This window comes from Lepisosteus oculatus, chromosome 2 (assembly GCF_040954835.1).
Source record: "Lepisosteus oculatus isolate fLepOcu1 chromosome 2, fLepOcu1.hap2, whole genome shotgun sequence".
NCBI lineage: Eukaryota > Metazoa > Chordata > Actinopteri > Semionotiformes > Lepisosteidae > Lepisosteus > Lepisosteus oculatus.
The window spans coordinates 3,636,050-3,648,415 of NC_090697.1; the positions used below are offsets into that span (position 1 = coordinate 3,636,050).

A 12,366-nucleotide genomic window follows, 5' to 3' on the forward strand; every position below is an offset into this window, starting at 1 on the left:
GGTAAATCGTGATTGTGTCCTGCGTTAAAGAGACCTTCATCCCTCAGTAAGATATTCAGTTGGTCAATAATGTTTTATACACTCAATATATCTAGGATCATTTAGTGTTTATTTTGATTGTGGCACACCTGCTTTAACTGTGAGATGAGCAGGTTTCGTAGTTAAAACAAATATTTGATAATTTTATTTTATTATTATTTCATTATTTTCATGCCTTCATAGAAAATATATTTATTTAGCCTTATTTGTAATTGAAATGTAGCTGATAGATGAAAATCTGAACCAGTTTGACTCAGACTTTATTTTTCCAGTAACCTGTTTTAGTCTCCAGTATTTTATTATTATTTGGTTATATTTTCCATGTGCTGTACTAGAGAATAGATTACAATATTTGTCTCGATGTTAAAAATCTGTATGTGCTCTTAGTTTTGAAATGCAAAACTGCAAACTATGGATGTTTAATCATTTGTAAAATGTATCTAAAACAGATTAAACAGATATTGCCAATTTTTCTCTTAATTGGAAAATAGAGATCTTAAAAAGCTATACTTTGCTATGAACACGGACACCAAAAGGCCCTACGTATATCAATTTGTAAATAAAACCTATATATTTATCATTAATTGAATAGACTACACTTGAAATTTAAAGCTATGTACCTTAATAGGTAATTACATTTTGTATGCCTGAATTTAATTCAAATTTTAAACAATTTAGTTTTCTGCAAGTGTTGTAACATGAAGTGCTGCTTGATGTTTCTTCCGAAATGGAATATCACGGACTAAAATATTGTGGCAATTAAGATAAACAAATATTTAATCTGATTTGTCTAAATTCAAGCTTGGTCATCAAATGATTTGTGCATATCATTGCACATATTTGTCAATAAATATACTGGGGATTCACTTACACAATTTTAACAGTGTTTTTGTATATACTGTGTCATCATGTGCCAAAACACGACTCTTAAAACAAGCAGGCCCAAGACAACAAGCACACCACGACAAAGCTATGAGGTTCCAAACCAATGCTCTTTATATACAAAGTGGGAAACAAACCAGTCACCATGCCAAACTTACAAACAAATACATTTCAAATGAATTCATATCCCTGATGGAACAGGAACTACAATATAAATGACAGAATGATTCACAGATTGGATAGTGTGTCTTGCTTAAAAAGTCTTAAAGTTTGTACAGTAAATGTACTAATATTGCAAGAACAGAGTCACATTTGTCATAAATTCCAAAAGAGTCACATTAATTCATTCATTTATTCTGTTTTCAGTGTTTTGTAAATCCTCTGCTGGCAGGGAATATACTGACTAGATGCCTCCTATTGTATGCTATGATGTTCTGGCATTTTGTCTTAACATCCCTCTGTTTAGAAAAGTCCTTCAGACCTTTTGCTTTCTGTTAATGAACTTGAATTAGAATAACAAACATTCGATGGAAACGGACAATTGAGGAAATTTATTTTGTATGCAGTTAACTATTCCTTTGTCTTTTTTAATATAAGTTTTGGATCATGATTGTTGTGCCAAACAAAGGGCATCAGCCGAAGGTTTGTGTGTTGAAAGTCATCTTTATTTCATATGCATATAGAACTCTTGCTTTTGGACAAGACTTAAAAGACATCATTTACAGTGCTATTTTATATTAAGAAATAAACAATGCAAGATACACTCCCACATGACTCACTGCTTGCATTGTGCCTATATATGGTCATTATAGAAAGCTGACCAGTACATATATTTTCTTTACTGCTGGCTTGCAGGACAAGCAGATGCTGAATAGAACATTTGTTCCGGGAAAGGTCACTCGGTCATTCCCTGAGAACTATGTCAGCTGTGCGTAAAGACACTATGTGGCTATGTTATCTTTTGAGACCAGACATTCTGGGACGGATTTAGTAAAATCTAAGTAAAAAGAAACATAGTCAACAAGATATAATACAAACATTTAGCAAAAACCTTTAGTTAATTCCCTGTCCATACAGTATGTCTATTTTACGCCAAGCTTGAAGTTCTTGAAACTCAGAAAGAACCAGGTGCTTGGCCAGACTGTCCTTTTATACAGTGCCGTGAAAAAGTATTTCCTCTAATATTGCATATTTGTCTCAATGGTGTTTTCAGATCTTTAGACAAAATCTAAAGTGGCATAATGAGCTTGTTGAATCTTTGTGCTGGCAACTTTACTCTGATGGTAAGGGTCAAACTACAGTAAGTGAAGTTTATATTGAGCAGGGTTGGTTGTAATCAAGCCTGGCTGTGTTCGATCAGCTGACTCTATATTATCCCTTTAATTGGGTTGATTTAACTATGGGGCAATTGCTTCTTCATGCAATGCCAGTTCATGTTGGATAAATTTGTTATAAAAATACGTAAAAAAAATCAGATTCCCTTTATCACTCTGGTTCCCTTTATCTAATATTAGATTTTGGTTGAAGACCTGAAAACATTCAGTGTCAAACATTGCAATGATAGAGGAAATCAGGAAGGGGGCAAATATGTTTTCACCGCACTGTATATTAGAATTCATGATTTCCCCTACAGTGGTAAGTGTCTAAGAGTCCCTAGATACAAATCAACACCAAAACATCATAATAACAGGCATACATTTGAACATTTTTTGTTCTGAAGATGCTACCGTAGTATGCATTGCTGATCTCCAGCTGTTGCCTCTTATTTTTATGGATGTCTCCAGAACCACTTAATTCAGGGCACACAGTGGCAAGTCACACCATCAGGTAGGGTTGCAATTAACCAAAAGCCTTCAATGTCTTAAACTTGATAGTACAATACAGTAGAAAAGTGCTGCTTTTTGTTGATTCGTTTTATCCATTATCCAACTTGTGGAGGTCAATGACGATTTCCATGCAGTGTTCAGTCAGAGCTCTCTGACCTTAACCATGACGATGCATACTGCTACTGCTACTACTACTACCACTACTACCACTACTACCACTACTACTACCACTACCACCACTACTACTACTACTACTACCACTACCACTACCACTACTACCACTACTACTACCACTACCACTACCACCACTACTACTACTACTACCACTACCACCACTACTACTACTACTACTACTACTACTACTACTACTACTACTACAACCACTACCACTACTACTACTACCACTACTACTACTACTACCACTACTACTACTACTACTACTACCACTATTCTGTTTTAACATTTATTCAGGTTAGAAATTTTATATATTAAGTATATTCCACAACAAATAAAAATAATTTACCCACAAGTCATTTTCCTGAGTATATAGTGTTGACGAATTAATGGCTATTTTCACTTGCTTAATGATCTGTTTGTGCACCTCCTTTGCATATGTGATGCATAAGTCATAGTAGCAAATGCTGATTTCTTATGAACACCAGGAAGATTTTAAAAATCGCCTTTTGTTGTTTTTCTGCAACTTTATAAAAGCCTTTGTTTGAAAGTTACATTGAAAAGCAATTTTGTATATGGTATTTCTAAGCCTATAATTTGATGTTCCTGCAGAGAGCTGGGACCATGGTTTTCTTAACAGAAGCCTAATTACTGTAATACATAATTTCTTACTTGGTAGGTAAAGTTGGAACTGTGTGAATGTCATAAGTCAACACACTATAGCGATCTTAGCACAGCAGAAAAGATTTATGGAACACTGCACATCTGACACTAATATATACCATGAGCTGACCAGGATTATTTTGAGAATGTCTGATGCTTTTCAGAATCACCAACTGCCATCTTGTCCTTATGCCCTGAAGCTGAAATTGAGTAAAAGCATGGTTGATTGTGGCACATTAGGACAGTTCTTGGGGCAATGGCACAGATGCTGTTTTTTTGCTTTCAGATTAAAAGTAGGGCATTTTTAGATATCAAGAAATAATGGCTTAAGAGTGGGCTCTAGATGGGTTTATCAAGGCTTAAGAATTTAAGGGTAATACTTTTTAGGTCATATTCTATTGGCTCAGAAAAAGCATATGTTTGCTGCTAGACTGGAGATAAAATTGGTAAATGTTTTTCTTTCTTTAAAAATATTCCAAACCATCATCTTGTCAACTGATTCATAAAAGCTTTAAGGCCTTTCATAGAGGGTATCAGCTTGTATTCAAACTAAATTTATTAAGCAAAATGTGATTTAAAATGTATATATTGGGCCATTTTAAGGCCAATTGTGCAAAGGTCAGTCATTTAATTTAGTCAAAGGAAGTGTTAACACAAATGTATGAATGTATGAAAATAAGACCTTAAAGTGGATCTCTTTACCTCTGTATACACTACCAGTCAAGTTTGAGTACACTTGTGAAAACTAGGTTTATTTAATAATTGACGATATTTTATCTTGTATATGTTTCTGTAAGTACTTGTAAATAAAAAAACATGCTATAATATACAAAACATCAGAATGTCAAAGTGTTACGACCCCAAGTGTCTAGGGGAAAAGGGGTGTAACATTTAGGATAATTCTTTTGGAAGCAGGGGGGTTTTTGGTGAGGGACTAGGAAGCGTTATAAGGGTAAGAGTGGTGCCAAAGGAAAGAAAATAACAAACAAAAATGGAGCTGGCTAGGACAGTGAGGGAAAGCTAATCTGACTACAAAAGAAAACCCGAAACACATGGTCTTCGGTGTCTTCAACACCCTAGCTAACCTGCACTGACTACCCAAAACCATGCAAGACAAACGGCACTCACCCGTACTAAACTAGTGTACTAATACAAAATCAACTAAGTGTGTAAGTGTACCCAACAACCTAAACTAACCTTATATACACAAGTTTACACAAAAACACAAGTGAACCAGGAAGACAAATAAGGGAAAACGAGTAATAAATAGGAGCAGGGTACAAAAAGAACACAAAAGTTGAACATGAAACACTGGGGCAAGGTAATTACAAAACAAGGATGAACACACAAACAAACGAAAGTACAAAGAAACTAATGTAAAACCAACAAAACAACAAAGCCGAAGCTATACGAAAATACACACACACAAAGCAAAACAAACCAACAAATGAAGCCGAAGCAATAACCAGGAGCGCAGCGAAGCGAAGCGATAACCAAAACCGAACGGGACCGAAGTCAAACGAAAGGCCTCTCCTTGCTGAAAACCTCCAGGTTATATACTGAATAAGATGTGTTCTGATTGTCTGAGACTAATTAATGATGACATCATACTGAAACAGTGAAGTGGTGGTGGACCAATGGGGAAGGGAGAACAATCAAGGGTCAGCAGTGTGGAACATAGAAAAAAACACACACAGAACACACACTGGGACGTAACACAAAGTAATGTTCAAGAAAACTGAAAATTGTTTCTAAAACTTTGATTCCTCAAAATAGACAGCTTTTGCCTTAATAACAGCTTCACAGACATTAGGCATTCTTTTAAGACATTTCACCAGGAAATCACTCGACAAGTTCTCCCAGTAATTCTGAAGCAATTCCCAGAGATATAGGTCACGTCGGTTGCTTTGCTTTGATTCTTCTGTCCAGTTCCTCCCATACAAGTTCTATGGGATTGAGGTCTGGAGGCTGGGCAGGCCAGGTCATTAGTCTGAGTTGTCCTTCACTTTCCTTCACCAGATTGTTCCTTTTTCGGTCTTTATGAGTGCCAGTTTCTTCATATCGTTTGTTAGTCTTGGCCACAGCACTTACTGACGCTTGCAAAGTTCTTGCAATTTGTCTTGAAGATTGACCTTCATTTCTAAAAGTATTGTCTTTTTTCTTTTTCTTTTTGCTTAACTGAGCAAATTTTGCCATGTTCATTCAGGAATTACAAACTTTTACCCATGCCCCCTATATTTATAATTATCGTGGACCCTACCTGTTACCAATAATTGGTGACAAAAGGTTAATGAGGTAACATGCTAGTTAACTGTGAGAACATCTAACAAAGACAATTGTAAACTTATTTTAGAGTTCTTACACCATGTTATAAACATTTCTGATTTTTAACTAACCTGAGCTTCAGACTGGAATTCGCTTTTTTTTGGATTATCAGTTTATTGAAAAAAAAAATTAACATTTTCAATGCAGTTCACTTAAGATTTTCATATCATGTATGTAAATATTAAGTGTTTATAGACATGTTTATACAGTGTAAAGCACAGATAATCATGGAAAAAAATGGTTTCAAGCAGGTGTACTCAAACCTTTGACTGGTACTGTGTGTATTTTCTGAAAGCATAAGAAAGGTCCAACTCTGATGTGCTGTAATGCCAAAATGTATGCTGGAGACTCATATGACCAAATTACACCATAAAATATTTTTTTATTAAATGGTATCTTGCTTCCAACAGTTTCTGAATTAGCACTGAAAAGGAAATGACTGTGTATTAAATTTTCCAATACAAAAGATATGTAGGAAAGGCCTAACTCTTTTAGATGTTAAATTTCAATCCTATTGTTTTGTTTTATGTTCACTGTTTGGTTTAATCCTGACAAACCTGTATCTTTGTGCACACTTGAAGAAAATAAAGATTTAATTGGTCAAATGTTTCTATCAGAAACTGTAAATTGAAGTTTTTGTATCAAAACTATGTACTTAATTACAAGTTTAATTGAAGGACTCATGAATTCCCAAATGTTATTTCATATTTGAACTAGGCTATTTTCCACAAACATATCCCCTTACAGCTAATTTATCTTGCTCCTCTCCATTTTGGAGAAATTCATTCAGATTATTGCAGGTAAGGAATAGGTGTCCTTTGCTTCCTTTTTCTGATATATATATATAGATGTTTAGAAGAAGTTGGATTAGAGATTTGAATATTAGCGATGAAGACATTTCCTAGACATTTCTTCCAAAAACCTGAATCATTAAATGATTCAGCTAAGGTCCCTTCACACAATGCGTTTTACTCCTTGCAGAGATTTGTACATGAAATACTGTACAGTTTGTCCATAATCCCTTGTCCCTGATTTATAAGCACCGCTTTAAACATTGAGTGTTTCCAGGTGTGGTTTTAGATTTGGAGACTGGTTTCATCTGCCATGTCCACTTTTCAAGATAACATCCCATGCTCATACTGTTCATAATGCTTTTGTGGAATGTTTACTCCAGTCTTGATCTTTCACAGCAGCAAGAATGACTCTGGCTGATTGACCTCTGCTAAAAAGCTGATATTTCACTGGGACTGTTGGCATTCCCCTCCCTTGCATCTTTGGTTCCTGCCTTTATTAGATTTTATTTATGTGGAGCTTTCTATCATCTGAATAAATGAGGCTGGAGAGGGCTTTTCACTGTACTTCTGCTAAACCTGGGTGATTTCCTGGGTTATCCTGGAAGGGATGGATTTTAAATGACGGTTGTTGGAGTTTCGATTTTGTGCCTTTTTTGCATTAAATTGGTTACGTTCTGATTAAATATAATGTTCACAAAAGTATAAATAGGTCATAAGTGAGATCAGGTCATTCAGTCCATTTACTTTATTATTATTATTTTTTTGTTATCCTGGGTATCGCCTTCTACAACATGGCTGGGTATCTTACTCCAGACTTGCTCCATAATATAAATTTGATTTTTGTCCCACTTTTGTCATCTTGGTTTGTGTTTCCCTCCTCTGATGTGTTCTCATGCTCAAAGTCAGTGTAGGGTATTTATGTAAGGCCCGAAATCTCTTCTCTGAACTGATATCAGAGGAGGAATATGGTTTTTGCCACATAATGACCACAATTGTACTAGATATTTAAATTAGTTCTTGTAAAGCGTTGTGCATTTGTTTTTAGAATGCCAATTGATGTAACAGAAGGTTCAACACTTTTAACCATATTACACTATTTGTCATTTGTATTGCTTCCCTTTATTGTGTTGAAAATGTAAACGGTGTCAACATACAGTAAACACATTTTTTTCACAGGTAGCTTCTTCAGTTTCCTGTTTTAAATATGATTTCTGTTACCTACATGTGATTCTTTAAACCTGGTCTCCATTAAATGTTTTAAAAAGCCAACAATAGAATTAAAACCCAATATGAATGTTGTAAAAGCAAGAAAATTCCTTCAACTCATTGCTTTCAAAATATGTATTTTACATTTTTAATTTTTGGTCATTGTATGGAATTATGAACGTATAATTTCAGATGTATTAAAACAATGCAGAGAAAACACAATTTTGTGGGCAGATATTTAAATTTGGTCTTTTGTAAAATCTCCCTGAGCAGTAAAAAAAAAACAGCTGTCAGCAAACTAAGAAATTTTAATTGATTATGAATGCAGTTTATCTTGGAATCAGGATAACTTCATTTCTATGTATTTCTCATTTTAGGTTTTTTTGAATATACCATGCTATCATAATTCAGTATTGAAATAATATCACTATAGAAGTTACTAATAGGAATTAGAGCAGAACTTTTAAACCTGTTGAATACTTGAAGCTTTATGAGAAACTTTTAAACTTTTTAAATACCTAGAGCTTTATTAGATTTATTCAAAAGTTATACTTGTTTTGAGAATTTGTTATGAAAGGTATTATCTCTTTGTAATAAAAATATACTTTTCACATTCTGGAATTATGTTATTGCATGGCATACGATCAGCATCTGTCCTGAAGCTCTGTGATAATTCATTGCTTTGAGTTGTGAACTTTCACTTTAAAGGGGCTGTATTGTGCTGCTCAATCTACTAGTCATTTAAGATTTTTATTCCAATAGGTTTGTATTTGGACAAACTTGTTGAGATTTCTGTCCAATTATGTTTTTTTTGTGTGTGTTTTCTTGCGCTTTTAATGTAATTGTGCTATGAAACAGTCATTTGTATTGAGACAATGCATTACTCATTTTGGCAGGTAGCAGCAATGAATTATGATACCCATATTTCATGTGTGATGAACCTAAAAATATGTCTGAGTTAGGGTGCACTCTGTGGTGAACATGACATCAGTGCAAGACAGCTTATTATGGCTTGATGTGTGTACTAAACTGCAACTGGTAGAGCTTTCAGTATCTGAAATTAGCCAAGATAAGAACTTTTTGTTACATTTATGCTAATGTGCTTTCACATGAGTGAGAGATCCCCCATGTTGACATAATATACTTTAATATAGAAATTTCTCCCCCAATTTGTTTAGCAGCAGCTACTGAAGAACCTGAGGTCATCCCAGATCCTGCTAAGCAAACCGACAGAGTGGTGAAAATTGCAGGCATCAGTGCCGGAGTCCTTGTTTTCATTCTTCTGCTTCTTGTTGTCATACTGATTGTCAAGAAGAGGTAAGTCGATCTCAGCAATAAGTGATAAAGAGTACTGCTGAAGAGTACAAATATGTAACACATTCTTTACATTCTTTTGCACACAATCTGCTCAACGGTTTGTGCATTTCACAATGACATTTAAAACACAATTAGGAAAACATTTTCCTATTAATCTATTAATCTTTTTGCGTTTCACAAATGAGTTTCCGGTCTCTGTTCGGAAAGATATTTAAACATACAGAATATTATTTCATTCCAATGTTCCTGATTTAACAAGTGCAAACAGTATGCTTGATCACATTCTAGTTTGTATTATCTATATTGTTGTAGAACAGTTTTTACAGTGAGCAATGGTTCCATCTTCTGATCAGTGTACAGTATTGCAGGTTTTAAAAAACGAATTATTTGGTATCTTAATTTATTTAAAGTGATGATCATGTAGATGTGTTGAAATACACAAACGTTGTGTGCATATATATGCAGCAACATCTAATAATTGTAGAGTATTCCCTGTTTCTATGTATTTCCGCATGTTCTACATGTATATACATGTATTATATACGGATATCTCTGTACATGTATTACAGGGAACACATTTTAGAATTTATGGTGTATGTAAAGAGCACACAGATCCTATGAAATTTTAAGATAGAAAATTAAGCATCTCTCACCCTTTCACAATGCTGTTTGGAATAGCTTCTTAAATTATTTTGTACTTCTATTTTGACTTTCTCTGTGCAAAAGGCACAATTGTAAGCCTCTTTGGATTGTTCTGCCTCCCTCAGCATTTGAAACAGTGACCTAATTAATATTTATTTTGTTATATATGCATAAATACACAAAAAATGTTAGGAGTCCTTATACAAAATAGTAGCTGAATATATTGTCTTATATCCAATTGGGAAAAAAATACCTGACTTAGTATTTCTCTTTCACAATTATAGCTCAAGGTTGCCAAAATCAAGAAAAATCAAATTATACTATTCAAATGTTTCAGATTTAAAGCTCGTAAATCATGCTCAGCATGTTGTAATACACACAGTTAGGAAGCCAGGAGGGAGTGATAGACATTATTGACAAAAAGGAAAAGCACAGACATGATTAAATATATGTAGAGCTTTACAGCGCTAATTTGTGACTGAACAGAAAGCAAATCAGACAGAGGCATTCTCTGCTGACAAGAAGAAATATTTTCAAATTTATCTTAATTGGCAGAATAGTCTTGGAGACTCCTAGATTGTTCTGCCAATTATGAATCATTTAACACTCCTTTTGCTCATTTGGTAAATGCTACACCTTAATTCCCCTTCTGCGTGTCTTTTTGCTTACTTGCATTTTAATGTAAACATCCACATGCTATTCAAAGCCCTTCTCTCTTTCATACTTGTTGCTTATGGTTTGTTTTACCCTTTTTCACCGTGCTTATGTAACCCGTATGGTAATGTTTCTCAACTCTAATCCAAGGGATCCTGCAATGGTGCAGATTCTTGCTTCACCCAGCATTCATTAATCGTAGATGTTTTCCTGTCTTGCTTTGCATTTTAGAAACTGCATTTCTGGACACTAATTTCAACTGTGGGAATTATATATTCATTTATTTTCAAAATAAATTGTTGATAACTTAAAACCCGAGTGGTCTTCAGAATCGGGATTGTTAAATACGTAATATGTAAATAAACACTGAAATCAAAGTTTGCTTTATTGAGCAGATTAAATACCAAGTGGTTTGTATCAGAATGTTGGCTCATTAGTCACTTCTCTCTGTTGCCAGCTTGAAAGATATACTCAAGATTTGCTTTCATCATAGCCTTATCCGTCACCCACAGGGCTAAAAGACAAACAATAGGAAGCCTTAAATAAATGCAGTACATTTATGAACTTCACTTTCAGTTTTAAGCAACATTGCAGGCTGGGTGAGCTGTTTTGATTAAGATTATGAAAACACAATTAGGATTGTGAGAATACACACCTCAGGCTGCCCTTGGTTCTGTATTTGTAAGAGAGTCTTAAAGCAATAGAGGCACATAGACACCACTACAAACATAGTTTGGAGAACGCAAGTTGCAGAGGAACAAACAGGTTTGCTCTGTTGATAAATTTGCCTCATTATTTTGCCACAGATTTCCACAAGGTGGGTTTGCATAATTTTTCCAATTATTAGATTACATTTAACTGTATAAGGTGCTCACCCACCTTATACAGTTAAATGTAATCTAATAATTGAAAAAATTATGCAAACTCAAATGTACTGTATTTAGACATATCAAATCATGCGCTGTCTGAGCCCCTGTTTCAGTTTACTACTTTAATGGATTTGTGTAAACATGTATGACTTCTAGTTTTTATTCTTATCTAAAAGATTACGAGGAGGAATCCATATGGTCGTGGTAATTTTGTTTAAAATGTGCATACATTTTCTTATCGGTACTGTAATTCTGAAAGAAAATAGTGTGTTTTGTTTTTTTTGTGTGTGGTGATAAAAGTTTGTGGTAGCTTTACATTGCAGGTTAACAGGATTTACTGACGGTATACAGTACATGCCTTTTTAGCACAGACATGCAAAGTTTAACACACATTTTTGTGCATGTTTTAGTTTTGTCCTTTACTTACTGTCCTTTGGTTTGGCTGGCAAGACATTTTTCCATCTAATGCATTTCACATAAATCTTTTCCTTAAGTTTTTGTTGAGATTATATAGAGGTATCTTTTCAAATTTTGGATTGTTTCCTAGCTTGCTTTTTTGTCTCTTGGTTACGAAACTGTGGGGGAAATTGGTGGTAATGAGATTTAAGCCAATAATCATGTTGGAATGGAATAAAATGTTGTATTGAATAGAAGTTGATATTTCCTGGAATCAAATACCCAAGAGTTTCTGTGCGTATTAAAAAAAAAACTGCCTGAAAATGAACAAGAAAAGTGTATTTATCATGGTGTTGGTCATTGTTTTAACATCAGGAAATGATTATAACTGCATGTGGATGATAAAAAAAATGCTGTAATGTGTTGGCTACACAAATTCAAGCTTTCTGTGTATCTTTGCTCTCTGTGACGTCTGGTTCCTATCCTTTGATTTTTAGCTATCAAAGGATAGCTATCCTGTGAAAAGTAATTAAAGGATATTTTAAGTTTACATAACTTGATTTATGCTTTTAGAATCTT

General features: G+C 34.3%; 1 protein-coding gene across 14 annotated transcripts in view; it reads left to right on the forward strand.

The window, feature by feature from the left end:
* ptprk (protein tyrosine phosphatase receptor type K) overlaps positions 1-12,366 on the forward strand; it is a 241,201-nt gene that overhangs the window by 200,284 nt on the left and 28,551 nt on the right. For 10 of the 14 annotated variants that reach the window (XM_015359378.2, XM_069195992.1, XM_069196002.1 and 7 more), the window contains exon 14: positions 9,088-9,226. In XM_015359378.2, coding sequence (XP_015214864.1) covers positions 9,088-9,226 — 139 coding nt within the window. The remainder of the gene's footprint in view (positions 1-9,087; positions 9,227-12,366) is intronic. The other 4 variants (XM_069195990.1, XM_015359433.2, XM_015359439.2 and 1 more) reach the window with 1 other exon arrangement.